The 14,294-nt window shown below is 36.6% G+C and overlaps 1 protein-coding gene across 2 annotated transcripts in view; it reads left to right on the top strand.

Moving 5' to 3' along the window:
- RASA2 (RAS p21 protein activator 2) overlaps nt 1-14,294 on the top strand; it is a 122,205-nt gene that overhangs the window by 41,410 nt on the left and 66,501 nt on the right. For both annotated transcript variants that reach the window (XM_042955823.1, XM_042955822.1), the window contains exons 4-5: nt 451-545; nt 12,151-12,227. In XM_042955823.1, coding sequence (XP_042811757.1) covers nt 451-545; nt 12,151-12,227 — 172 coding nt within the window. The remainder of the gene's footprint in view (nt 1-450; nt 546-12,150; nt 12,228-14,294) is intronic.

Here is a 14,294-nt window from a genome sequence, read left to right as displayed (position 1 = left end):
ATATGGTTTATTCATAGTGTTAAAAGTTTGGGAGGATTAGTTTACACTGTCAATGTACATTGCTTTTTACATGGAATGAACTTCGGGTAAAACTGTGAATCTATTGAGTAAGTACTAAAAAATTCATTTGCATGTAAATACAACTGAATTTTTGTCTAATCCCCTGATTCAAAATGACCCAGAAAAGGGTCTGCCAGGGGGCAGGGGGAACTGAGGCACTTTTTCATTCTTTAGGATATAGAAAACAACTTGACCAAAAATCTGTAATAGAATTTTAGAACCATTAAAGCAAAAGTTTAATGAGAAAAAAAAAGTGGATTTTTTAATATCAGTAGGTACAAATTATTTTAAAATATTTTCTAAAAGTATTACATGTAATAGTGCTAATGATTTTTTTTAGCAGTGCTAATGATTATACAAAATATGTTTCTCTTACATTGTTTCCTATAGGAAAAGTAGCCATCAAAAAAGAAGACTTATGTAACCACAGTGGCAAAGAAACTTGGTTTTTACTACAGCCTGTTGACTCCAATTCAGAGGTTCAGGTAAATACTAAGGCTTAAGTGGTATAAGAGATTGTCAGCATGCAGAAAGTGTGTGGAAAACAAACTATTCTAGTTTATACAGACAGCGCTATTACACATTATTTTAAATTCTGGGACCAAATATTATAGACCTTTAGGTAATATATAGCTGGAAAGAAATGCCTTGCCTTGAATTCAAGAATAATGTGTGTGTGTGTGTGTGTGTGTGTGTGAGAGAGAGAGAGAGAGAGAGAGAGAGAGAGAGAGAGAGAGAGTTTGGGGAAGTTATGTTAGGGGGACATTTTTTCCTGTTTTAGTTCTTTTGTTCGAGTCGCAATGGCAAATTATTAATTTTTTTGGTTGGGAAATTTTTTTTAAGAGAAAAGCTACGTTAATTCTAACTTTGAAGAGAATCCCAGAAGTCTGTGATTTTATCTGTTTTGACCAGGATGTTGTTTATTCTCTTAATAAACTAGTATTGGGAAAATATTCATTCAAACCATGCCTGAGCCCACCTTGCAGAGCCTTTCATTCCCACACCCGCCCTTCCTGTTGTTCACCCTTCTTTTTATTTGGAAGGGTATTATTACCTTTTTAAAGCTCTTCTTTCCTCTTGCCAGAGTAAGAGTTCTTACAGATTCTATATGTGAGTAAAAATACATGTTCAGCCAAGTAGCTTAACTTTCTATTTCTTTCTGAAAAGTCTGAGTTTCTCTTAGAAATTGTTATTTCTATCTGAAGGGAATCCTTTTTTTGTAACTCTGTTTATATATAAAATATGGTAAGGATTGTGAAACCATTTCCCGAGGACATACTGTAAGCAGGATTCTTCCTCTCTAAAAGAAGTTATAATTTGCCGCTGTGACTCAAACAGAAGTTTAAGACAAGAAAAAGCGCTTTACGTGCACCCACAGATATTTGCAAATAAAGTGCGTGTGTCTCTATTTCCTCATAACCTCTCAAGCATTCTCTTTGATTAAATTCTCAAAAACTTAAGTATTTGTATATAAAACCCCTTCTTAAGTACAAAATATAATTGAAACTTTTCCTATTTTATTCACTCTACCTCATTTTAATGTTCTTTTCATTCTATTTGGCAGTAACTGTTAGATTCCAATTAGCCACTATTGTATACCACACAGGTGGAAGACAGTGTGACAAAATGGAAAGGCTTTTGCACAAGAAGTCAGAAAATTTAGATCCTAATTTTCATATGTGGTTGCTTTACTGACCTTGAATTTTATTTCTATAAAATCGAAATAAAAGTTGCCATGTTGATGCCTATGGTTGTGAGAATTCAGTGAAATATTTTTAACAGTGTTTTAAAAACTGTTAATTGCTACACAAATATAAAATACCTGTTTACCATCAGTCACTCAGGTGGCCATTTTCATAATATACCTTTACCAAAAGGCAGATATGAAAGTCTTAAAGTTTTTAATTTAAAACTATTAAAGGTTTTCCTTTTTAATAGTTTTAACAAAAAGTGAGACAAGAAAAGGCTTTGATAATTTGGTATAAAATGAAATTTGAGTTTTATATTAAAGATGTAATTTATTAAAATTCATTCTTATGGCCAGTATAAGTTTGGTAAAAGATCTAAGTCCCCCAACTCTCAAAAAGTAGAAATCTCTCTGGAATATGTAATTCTTGGAGATGGCATTAGAGATTAGTATTAGATAACCGGATTTAATTCAGTTGAGTGTGTAAAACTCATCTCTGAATCATAAAATCCTGGAAATAGCATTTCATTGTTAGAGATAATGTCAACATTTTTTATTTGTTATGAATGATTTTCATGACCATGAGTTATTAACCTTTACAAGTTTTTTGCTTAAATGATAATTAGTAAGGTCTCTTTAAAATACACTTTAGGGGCGCCTGGGTGGCTCGGTCGGTTGAGTGTCCAACTTCAGCTCAGGTCGTGATCTCATGGTACATGAGTTAGAGCCCTGCATCAGGCACTATGCTGACAGCTCAGAGCCTGGACCCTTCTTCAGATTCTGTGTCTCCCTCTCTCTCTGCCCCTCCCCTTCTCATGCTCAGTATCTCTCAAAAATGAATAAACATTTTTAAAAAATTTTAAACACACTTTAGATTTTTTTTTTTTTTTTGACATTTATTTATTTTTGAGAGACGGAGGGAGACAGAGCATGAGCCGCGGAGGGGCAGAGAGAGAGGAGACACAGAATCTGAGGCAGGCTGCAGGCTCTGAGCAGGCTGTCAGCACAGAGCCTGATGCGGGGCTCGAACCCACAAACTGTAAGATCATGACCTGAGCCGAAGTCAGACGCTCAACCAACTGAGCCACCTAGGCGCCCCAAAATTTTAAACGCATTTTAGAAAGAAGAGTACATTAGTGGCTGGGAGGATGTAGAACACCTTTCAGGTTAATATGGTACTATTGGAAATACTGTTGTTTGGCCCCAAAACTGATACAGGAATACTAAATTAACTTTGTGAGCCTAGAAAAGAAGAGTAGCCTACGTTTCATACAAATCCTACTTTGTTAATAGATTTGTTCACTTGCATACATTTTATTGAATTTTACAAAATACCATGGAAATAAGAGCAGTTGATGGAGCCATCCCGAGAAGGAATGGGTTCAGTAGGGATTCCGCCTAGTAGTTACTGTTAGTGATTAGATGGTGTATCCCAAGCACAGTACCAAGTACTTAATATACATTTTCTCATTTAATCTTCAGAAAAGCATTATGAGATGTAGGTAGCCTTAATAACTCCATTGTACAAATATAGAAAATGGATTCATAGAGGTTAAATGACATCTCCAAAGTCATAGAACTATCAGGTGATGGAACCATGGTTCCAATAGAGATCTTGTCTGATTCTAAAAAAGCTTTCTTGCTTTCCACTATTCGTACTGTTGGGCATGAAAAGGCTTCAGCAGGTTATTAGGAGAGAACATCTGAGTATAAGGAACAGAAGCCTACTCAGAGTAGCTTAAAGAAAAAGGGAGGGGCATTTGAAAGTTCCTAGGGAACTTCTTAGAGTATAATTACAGGAACTTTGGTATGGCCAGTGAGAGCTGGAAGTTGTCAGGCATTTACTTAAGAGGAGCTGCCTTTTTAGGTGGAGATCAGGTTCTTACAATAATAATCTAGATACAGTTTACATAGTCAAAATTATTTTTGAAAAGATTTTAACTTCTCATAAAGTGCACTAAAATATTGGGTAGTTTGTTTTTGGTTGACTACTACATAAAATAGTTGGCTTGCATTCGGGACCATGGTGAATGAAAAATATGTATTGTATCTTTTTTTAACGTTTAGTTATTTTGAGAGAGTGTATGAACGTGAGTGGGGGAGGGGTAGAGAGAGGGTGGGAGAGAGAGGATCCCAAGCAGGCTCTGTTTTGTCAGTGTAGAGCCCATCGTGGACTCAGTCCCATGAACGGCTGAGCCAAAATCAAGAGTTGGACACTTAACTGACCAAACCACCCAGGCGCCCCTATATTGTATCTTTAAACTGTGGACTTTCACTCAGTGCAGCAGTAGATACTGCAAGGGGCACTTGGGAACTGAATCCACTGATTCATATTTTCTTATTCATATGCTCACTATGCTCGTTGAGTATAAGTGCTCACTGTTTAGTGTTTTTTCCTTCCCTCTTATTTTGTAAAATGAATAGTTAATATTTCCTATCTTGTACTCTCATTTTAATACTATTCACTTTGCAAAATGAAAGGAACAAAACCCACTATTTAATGATGAGATTCCCTTGTATTCATTTGTATATCTGATGAGATTACATGTTTCTCACTTCTGCTTCTCTCTAATCTCTTCCTGACAGCTAAAAAAATGCCCACATCAGCCTGAGTTTACGTGACCCTACAACCCCTCACCTTCTAAGATCTGATTTAGTTCTCTGCCACAATTTAGAGAATTTGGCCCAACTTGGGTCATATGTCCACTGCATTCTAATTGGTATGATTGGGGCAAAGTTACTGTAAAGCAGTCTATTTTGGGACTTTGGGTAGTCACCCCTAAGAAAGGGTTTGGGTGGAAGAAATTATTGGCATCTCTCCCTCAGAGGGGAAGATGTTTGTTTCCCAGCTCTACCACTAATTGGCATTTGTACCCAAAACAGTTGCTAACCTGTTGTTGTCTGAGAATCTTCATCTGTGAAATGAGAACTTCATTGTATAGGATTCCCTTCAGTTCTGAAGTTGTAGGGAAGTAATATGCAGAAATGTAATTTAGCCTTCAAATGAAAAGATCCCAGTAGTAGTAAGATGGGTTTTATATCAAAACAGTTGAAAATTACAAAGAACACTAACCTCTTACTTTGGATTGTTTCCCGGATGCTTTATTATTGCCATTAAAAATGAAAATTATTTTCAGGGTGCCTGGGTGGCTCATTCGGTTGAATGTCTGACTTCGGCTCAGGTAATGATCTTGGAGTCTGTGCTGACAGCTCAGAGCCTGGAGCCTGCTTCAGATTCTCTGTCTCCCTCTCTCTCTGCCCCTCACCCGCTCACGTTCTGTCTGTCTCAAAAATGAATAAATGTTAAAAAAAAATTTTTTAATGAGAATTATTTTCAGTTTTCAGACATTTGAGATATTATTAATATTTCATGAATGTATTTTTTCCTTTTTTTTTTCTGTTTCTTTTTTGTTTTTGTTTTGCAGTTTCTCCCTCCATTTGAACCATTCTCTTCCTAACCCTCTCTTATCTGCCTTCATACCCCACAATGGGCCAGAGGGAGAACACAAAAGACTCTCCATAATGTTATCCATGACGTTGTATCAATAAGTCTGGTGGACATTTTTCAGTCCCCCTCTTACATGATCTTCCAGCAGCTTTGATACAGTGGACCACTCTTCGTTTTTGAAGCATTCTCTTCCTCAGTTTCTGGTTGTGGTTATCATCCTACTAAACTTAATGTTCTTTCTCCTACTTTTTTCCACATAAGTAAAGTTAATATGGATTCTGTGGGTGCCTCTTTCTATAAATCCTCTTTTTGGCTTCAGTGATCAGCAGCCATGCTCTTAGCTATATAGTCCTAGAATTCACAACAAACTTGAAGTATTTTTCCTTTCTTTAGTTCTTAGGTGCTGTGATAAAGAGTATGCCTTTACATAAGACTGATTAAACCATATCTGTTATCTGGAGAAGTTGGTACTCTCATTAATTAAGGGTGTTTGTCTCATACAACTTGTACAAGCAGTAAATCCAGATGCGCTGTCAATCATGTCTTTTTGATGTAATGACTTAGTTAATAAGTCTTTACCAACAAGCTTATCTTGAATTTCTGGGTCATGCCATAAGCTATTGATTGTTTTATGGTTTTTTTTTTTAATATGGCCTCTGCCCTACACTTTAAACAAGTATTACAAATAATAAATGCGATGATCATACCTAATAGTACATACATCTGGGGTTTTTTACATGCTTGATTAAAAGACAGTGAACATAAAGGTATAATTCATTGTTACAGGTTAATTTTGTAAAAACTTCATTTGTAAAATCGTAAATGTGAAATAACAGGGGCCATTCTAGATTGTAATAAATACTTCTTTTTAAAAAAATTTTTTTTTTAATGTTTGTTTATTTATTTATTTATTTATTTATTTATTTATTTATTTTAAAAAGAGAGAGACAGAGCATGAACAGGGGAGGGGCAGAGGGAGAGGGAGACGCAGAATCTGAAACAGGCTCCAGGCTCTGAGCTGTCAGCACAGAGCCCGACGCGGGGCTCGAGCTAACGGACCGTGAGATCATGACCTGAGCTGAAGTCGGACGCTTAACGGACCAAGCCACCCAGGTGCCCCAATAAATACTTCTTTAAGGAGAAGAACAAATCTACCCATAAATAAGAGAGATTAAGTAAAACCTTTATTTTGTTTTTCATCTGACAGCTAATTGTGTCCAAAATGATTTACTATATATGAAAATATCTGTCAGATAACAAGAAGTTGGGATTTTCCCTCCCCCCCATATAAAGAAAACTTACCACCAGTTAAAATATACTGAGTTCTTTTATGTGGAATGGTTGTTATAATGTAGTATTTTGTGATAAAAACTAAAAAAAAAAAATCTAGACTAAAGAAGTTTTTAAGTATGTGCATTGGGTTTTGCCCAAATACTTGTAATTCACCTGAGTTTCTGAACCTGTATGCAGAAATTCTCATGATATCTTCTATAAAAATACAGATTTTTGTGTGAAATTTTGTAAAAGTAATTGAAATAAAGTTAGCTATATTTAATATAAAATATTCAGCTTTCATATAATCCTAGAGTAATATAAGTTCCTAAATATGCTTCCTAGTACAAATTAACGTGATATAATTGCATATATCAACTTAACATAATCATTGCTACAAGATATATATAGAATAGCTCCCAAGAATTTGGTTTACTTTATTTTTTTTTTAATTTTTAATGTTTATTTTTGAGAGAGAGAGAGAAGCAGAGCATGAGCTGGGGAGGTACAGAGAGAGAGGGAGACAGAGAATCTGAAGCAGGCTCCAGGCTCAGAGCTGTCAGCGCAAAGCCCGATGCAGGGCTTTAACTCACGAACAGGGAGATCATGACCTAGCCAAAATCAGACATTTAACTGGCTGAGCCACCTAAGCACCCCTTATTTGGTTTACTTTAAATAAAACATAGAAAATACCTTGCCAGTTATCTAATCTTCCCAATATTTTCTGACATATATGAAAAGTATACTATTATGTCATTGAACCTCCCTTAGGAGATTGGGTAATAAGAAAGCAGTAATGGACCAAATCACATTGCATATTTATCATCAAAAATAGTTTCTTATCAGAGTCTTGTAGTTGGTTCATTGTGGCTAATGTCTCTGTTTTCTCTAGTTGCTTTTAGGATTTTCTTTTGATCTGCTTTTAGCAGTTTTACTATGCTCTGCCTTCATATGGTTTTATGTTTATCCTATGGGTGTTCATAGGGGCTCTTAGATCTCTGCCTTGATGTCTTTCTTTAGTTTTGGAAAATTCCAGGCAATTATTTCTTTATCTTTTTTTTCTCTCCTTCCCTATTTTATCTGTCTCCTCTTCTGGGACTCCAATTACATGAATAATAGACCATTTTCCTATGTTTTCCTGTGTCTCTTATGTTTTCCCCCTCTCTGTGCTTCACTGTGGATATTTTCCATTGACTAATTTATCTCCCATCTTACCAGTTCTCGTTTCAGCTGTGGTTAATTTGCTGTTGAATACATCATTGTGGTTATTTTATTGCCTAATTCTAAATTTTTCATTTGATACACTTTATAGTTTTCAGTGTTTTGTTGGCTTTTTCATTTTGTTGTCTACCTTAGTAAATATTTTAAGCAGCTATTTAAAAAAAATTTTTTTTAACATTTATTTATTATTGAGAGATGGAGAAAGACAGACCGTTTGCAGGGGAGGGGCAGAGAGAGGGAGACACAGAATCTGAAGCAGGCTCCAGGCTCTGAGCTGTCAGCACAGAGCCCAACACGGGGCACGAACTCACAAACCGAGAGATCATGACCTGAGCTGAAGCCGGATGCTCAACCGACTGAGCCACCCAGGTGCCCCGTTAAGCAGTTCTTTTGACCTCTGTCAGTTAACTCCAACATTTGCACCTCCTATAAATTGACTGCTTTTTGTTGGTTTTTATTTTCATTTTTGTTTTTGGTGTATGTCTTCTGGCATGCTTCATAAGTTTTGATGGAATGCTGGACATTGAAAAATATGAAATAGTTTATATATAACTTGAAGCTGTGGATGATGATGTTTTTTTTCCTTCAGAGAAGATTTAGTTTTTTTTTATAAAGTTTTTTTTAATTATTTTTTTTTAACGTTTATTTATTTTTGAGACAAAGAGAGACAGAGCATGGACAGGGGAGGGGCAGAGAGAGAGGGAGACACAGAATCTGAAACAGGCTCCAGGCTCTGAGCTGTCAACACAGAGCTCGACGCGGGGCTCGAACTCATGGGCCGTGAGATCATGACCTGAGCCGAAGTCGGATGCTTAACCGACCAAGCCACCCAGGCGCCCTGAAGATTTAGTTTTTTACTTTTGGCATATCTAGAGGTTAGGGGTTTGGCTGATTCTAGGCTAGGTTTTGGTCTTTGTTTTTGTTTTGTTTTGTTTTGTTTTGTTTTTAACATTTGTTCATATATTTTGGGAAAGAGAGAATGAGTGTGCATGCATACACAAGCTGGGGAGGGGCAGAGAGAATCCTAAGCAGGCTCTTTGCTATTAGCACAAAATCTGACATGGGGCTTGATCTCACTAACTGTGAGATCGTGCCCTGAGCCGAAATCAAGAGTCAGACTCGTAACCGACTGAGCCACCCAGGCACCCCAGTTTTGGTCTTTGTAAAGGCTGGTCAGTGTTGTTCACTCTTACTCTTTAGGCATAGTCCTTCGAGGTTCCAACAGAAAGCCTGTGTATTTGCCAGTGGCACTCTACCTTGTTGGGCCTTGGGCTCCAGTTTTTATATGCCCAGCACCATGAGACTGTAGACTGCCTTGTTTAAGTTCTTCAGCCTCTCAAGCCACTGCTGCAGTTAGGGAGTCCCATTCAACAAGCTTCTTCAGATGCCCCACCAGCAACTTCTACTAATATATTATTGGCCAAAATTGTATCATATGGCTGTCCTTAGCCACTATCACCTGGCTTCAGAGGAGACTAGGAAATGTTTTGCTGAACCCAAAACTACCCTCTCCAAAAACAAAACAAAACAAAACAAAAAATACCTAACTTGTTTTGCTATAATCCAAATCTATAAAATGATGACAGATGTAAATAAAACCAAACTTTTGTATGAATGTATTAAGGAATACTAAATATTTTCTCTAAGATGTTCATAGATTTGGGTTTCTAATACTGAAAAGTAGTTTCAAGTAATTTTTTAAAACTTTATTTTTCCTAAAAAACAGGACTCTTTGGTAGTAGAAATTTTTTAAATCTAGATGAGCAAAAAAATCTGAAATCCTACCACCCAAAGATAACTTCTGTCAGTGTTTTAGTAGATGACTTGTAGTAAATTCATATAGTAATATATATAGTATGTTTCATTTTTCCAAATGAACATTATACAACCTATTTTCTAACTTGTTTCTTTTGCTAAGTATCATGTACATACTTTCATGTTAAAGTATACAATGAGGTAGTGTTTCATAGTTTAGAAATGATAATTTCCTTGATTTAACTTACAATGCTTTTTTTTAAGTTTATTTCTTTATTTTGAGAGAGAGAAGAAGAGAGGGAGAATCCCAAGCAGGCTCCCTATTATCTGTGCAGAGCCGTACACAAGGCTTGACCCTGAGACAGAGAGACAGAGAGACAGAGAGACAGAGAGAGAGAGAGAGAGAGAGAGAGAGAGAATATCCCAAGTAGGCTCCCTGCTATCAGCACAGAGCTCGACCCCAAACCACAAGATCATGACCTGAGCCAAAATCAAGAGTCAGATGTCCAGCCAACTGAGCCACCCTGATGCCCCTAATTCATAATGCTTTTTAATTTTAGTGTTCCACCCTGACAGTATATGTCTTGTGGTTACCTATTCTGTCCCCAGTCTTTTCTTGACCAGGTTAAATACACAATTATGTTATTGCTGACTAATACCAAAGGAATGGTCTCTTCAACAGCCAGTAGGAATAATGAACGTATTAGGTAGGCTCTGACTGAATGATAATGATTCCTAGTAGAATCCCATTAAATATATACATTTTTTATTTCTAGGCTTTACTTGATGCAGTGCTATGATTTTTAGTTGTGAATGAAACTATTGTACTTTTTTTTCCTACTCTTATTTTAATAGTTTCAGTTGTTTTAGAACTAGGGTAGATCCTAGATATTTCCTGAGAGACTGTTGGGAGTGCCTTGTTAGCATACAGTTTCTACCATTAAATGCATACATGTTAAAATAGTAAAATTGCTTTGAGCTGCAAATGTTGATGCAGTTGGCTAGGCTCACTTAGTAAGTGACACATGTATGCTGGCCTGACAGCAAAGATGATTCAAAATTCGAGTTGAGTAATACTAAAAATGACTACAGGGGCGCCTGGGTGGCTCAGTCGGTTAAGCGTCCGACTTCGGCTCAGGTCATGATCTCGCGGTCTGTGAGTTCGAGCCCCGCGTCGGGCTCTGGGCTGACAGCTCAGAGCCTGGAGCCTGTTTCAGATTCTGTGTCTCCCTCTCTCTCTGACCCTCCCCCGTTCATGCTCTGTCTCTCCCTGTCTCAAAAATAAAATAAACATTAAAAAAATTAAAAAAAAAATGACTACAATATCATGAACCTCTTCTGGGTCATTGTCTAGTAGTAGGGGTTGTGAATATTAAAGTAGAATTAATGACCAATTTTATAAATTTTATGTGAATTTATCGATAGTTGTGCCTGAATTTTTAGTGGAAAATTGGCTTAGTTTAATTCCAGTTCCACCTAACTTCCAATTTTACTACTGCTGATGCTTTTGTTTCTTTAGAACTTAGCTTTCTCATGCAGACTTTTGTGTTGAGATCCGCCAATCAGTGTTGTTGCTCCTCACTACCCATCGAACCCTGAGCTTTGTAGTTAATGCACCTCAGATTCACTCTTACGGAGCAAACCCTTATAAGATAGTGAGGCCGATTCAGGTTAGATTACTGTGAAAGAATGTCTGAAAGGGGTCATTCCAAAGAGGAACAGTGACTTGATAATGAACTTTCCTACCTCTGATGAAATTACTTACGTCATCAGCCCCTAGACATCACACCCCTGAAATCTCTACTGTGAGAATTTGTCATGTCAGCTGGGTGGAGGTAATCCAAGACTGATTCTTAACCACTTCAGAATTGCTCATAACCAGTTTAGAATTGCTCATCACTGGTGGCAGCATGAAAATATCAAGCTCCAGATTGTATTGTCCCTAAGCCTTCATTTCATGAGAAGTTGAGTTTGCTTTAAATTTATATGTAGTACTGGATTTTTACAACTCCCATTTATTAACAGCTAATTAAGAAAGTACTCATTTATTTTCGGTATCCCATTTTTTTCATTAGGGCTCTTGGTCCTATATTATCTTTTGTTTATTGTCTTCGCACTAGATTGCGAGCTTCTTATAAGCAGTGATTGTTGTCTTATATATCTATTGATTCCTACCCAGCCCTACAGTGAGTGACTATTAAAATATAGTAGATATTCCATAAGTCTTTAATTTTCAGAGAAGTGTTGACAACTTGAGTCTTACTAGCTTTAACTTAGTTTTATTTTTCAGAATTGTATGATTTCTCTCGACGTATAATGATACTGCCTCTATCCTTATTGATGGTTTAGATTTTCTGGAAAAAGCATTCTACATTTTATAATTTGCTTTCATTTCAAAATTTCCTAAAACATAAATGCTACCTTTTTTAAAAAATCTATGGTAATTGAGATTCATAAATACTTTTTGAACTGTGATTGCATTCTTAGATTTGAATGCCGTGTCTGATATAAGCATTTGACTAGATCTACATCGTTGGTTATTAGTCATTTAACAAGTACTTAATATGGGCAAAGCCATGTGCTAGGGATCACAAATTTAGTGAATAACTAAATATTTTAGGTACCATTTGAAAAAGTACATACCTTTAATAATTTGTCAGCAAAATAGACTACTCAGTTTGCCAATTTTTTTTTTTTCTCATTATAGGGTAAAGTTCACCTTGAATTAAAACTGAATGAACTGATAACAGAGAATGGAACTGTGTGCCAGCAGCTTGTTGTACAGTAAGCATATTTCTTTTACTAAAATCAACTGGAAATAATTCTCCATTTTGTATTCTTTGAACCTTAAGCCCACACCTTATTTTATATACTTCAGAAACTTTTTTGAAAAATGAAACTCTGCTGTGTTGTTCCTTTATTAAGTTGATTTCCAGTTTGTTTTCTTATATCTAGTCTACTCAGGTTGTGATAAGTCATTAATTCATTCAGCCTTATTTATTGAATGTGGGTTAAATGATAGAGTTAGGCAAGGGGCTGTTAACAGGATCATGGATAAACGTGTCTAACTACCTGGCAGAAGAGAATTGGAAAGGCTTCCTATTAGAGGGCCTTTAGAGAAGAGACTGATACCACAGAGCTGAGCATTAGGAACCCTGGGACTAAAAAACTAAATGGCTACCTTGAGAATGTATTGATTCTCACCTACTTAAAAATTACTGTTTTGCCCTCAAGTCATTTTCTGTGGTTCAGACTCTAATCTTCTAACTGCTCTGGAAATCTGTTCAAGCCTAATTCTCTCTTTTCTCTTCCACCCAAACTTTTCCTATGTGTTATCAACAAACTACTGGATATCCCTGACTTCTTTTTCTCTTTGTATTAACTAATAATCTGAATATCCCCTGAGTTACTGTTTCCTTTACTGCCTTCTCAATTAGATGCTGTTTTCTCCCATACCCACTTACCTTACAGTGGGGTGAGTGTTACTCTCTAGACTATAATTTATTCTCCTTATTATGAACACCCCAGCCCCTTTGAGGCATTTTCCCCTCCCTCTCTCTATTTATTTATGTTTATTAAATATATAATATTACTTTTTTTAGAACTCTTTTTTTTTTTTAAGTTTATTTTGAGAGAGAGAGAGAGAGAGAGTGCAAGCAGGGGAGGGGCAGAGAGAGAGGGAGAGAGAGAATCCCAAACAGGTTGTGCACTATCAGCATGGAGCCCAACATGGGGCCTGATCCCACGAACTGTGAGATCATGACCTGAGCTGCCATCAAGAGTTGGACATTCAACCGACTGAACCACCCAGGTACCCGTAGAACTCTTTTAAGGAAGGTTGCATATATCATGATCCTTAATATATCAGTGTATGGTCCTAAGAGTAAGTATATTCTCTTAAATAACCGTAATACAATTATCAAACTCAGGAAGCTCAACATTGTTACAATAAAAGTATAATGTATGGGGCGCCCGGGTGGCTCAGTTGGTTGAGTGCTGGACTTCAGCTAAGGTCATGATCTCACAGTCTGTGAGTTCGAGCCCCACTTTGGGCTCTGTGCTGACAGCTCGGAGCCTGGAGCCTACTTCAGATTCTGTGTCTTCCTTTCTCTCTGCCCCTCCCCTGCTCATGCTCTGTCTCTCTCTGTCTCAAAAATAAATAAAAACATTAAAAAAAAATTTTTTTAAAGTATAATGTATGCTTTTTATATTCCAGTACTTTAACCTACAGTTATTATATTTTACTTTTGTCAGCTGTCCCGATAACGCCCTTTAAAGTATTTTTTTCTTCTCCAAGAAAGGATCCAGTCCAAGATCATGTATTACATTTAGTTTACATGTCTCTTTAATCTCCTCAACCAGTAATAGTTTTTAGCTTTCCTTTATCTTTCATGGTATTGAGATTTTTGAAGTCCTTTTGTTTTTGTTTTTTTAATGTTCCTCAGTTTGGATTTACTTACTGAAAACAGCTCAAGATTTGTTTGCAGTATTTTTCCCCCTAGACTGAGAAGCATATAGTGCAAGTATGTGGAGTAGTCCCTTTCTACCACTCCCTCCCCTGCTCACTTTGGTTATGTCATAACATTTGAAATAGTTGGTTTGGTTTCATTTGGTTTGGTTTGTTTGCATTCAGGTTAATGGGATTTTGCCCCCATTCTTGTTGTTTACTTTTATTTTTTTAATATGTAGAATATTAGCACAACTTCAAAAGTCAAAACTCTTAACAAAACGCATTACTCAGAGATGTGTTCAGTCCCCTCTCCTTATGCTCAGTTCCAGGCAACCATGATCTGATTTTAGTCCCTATAGTTTTGCCTTTTCCAAAATGTCATATGAACAGATTCATATAAT

The sequence above is a fragment of the Panthera leo genome, chromosome C2 (assembly GCF_018350215.1).
Source record: "Panthera leo isolate Ple1 chromosome C2, P.leo_Ple1_pat1.1, whole genome shotgun sequence".
Taxonomy (NCBI): domain Eukaryota; kingdom Metazoa; phylum Chordata; class Mammalia; order Carnivora; family Felidae; genus Panthera; species Panthera leo.
This window is presented reverse-complemented; position numbering and strand designations above follow the sequence as displayed.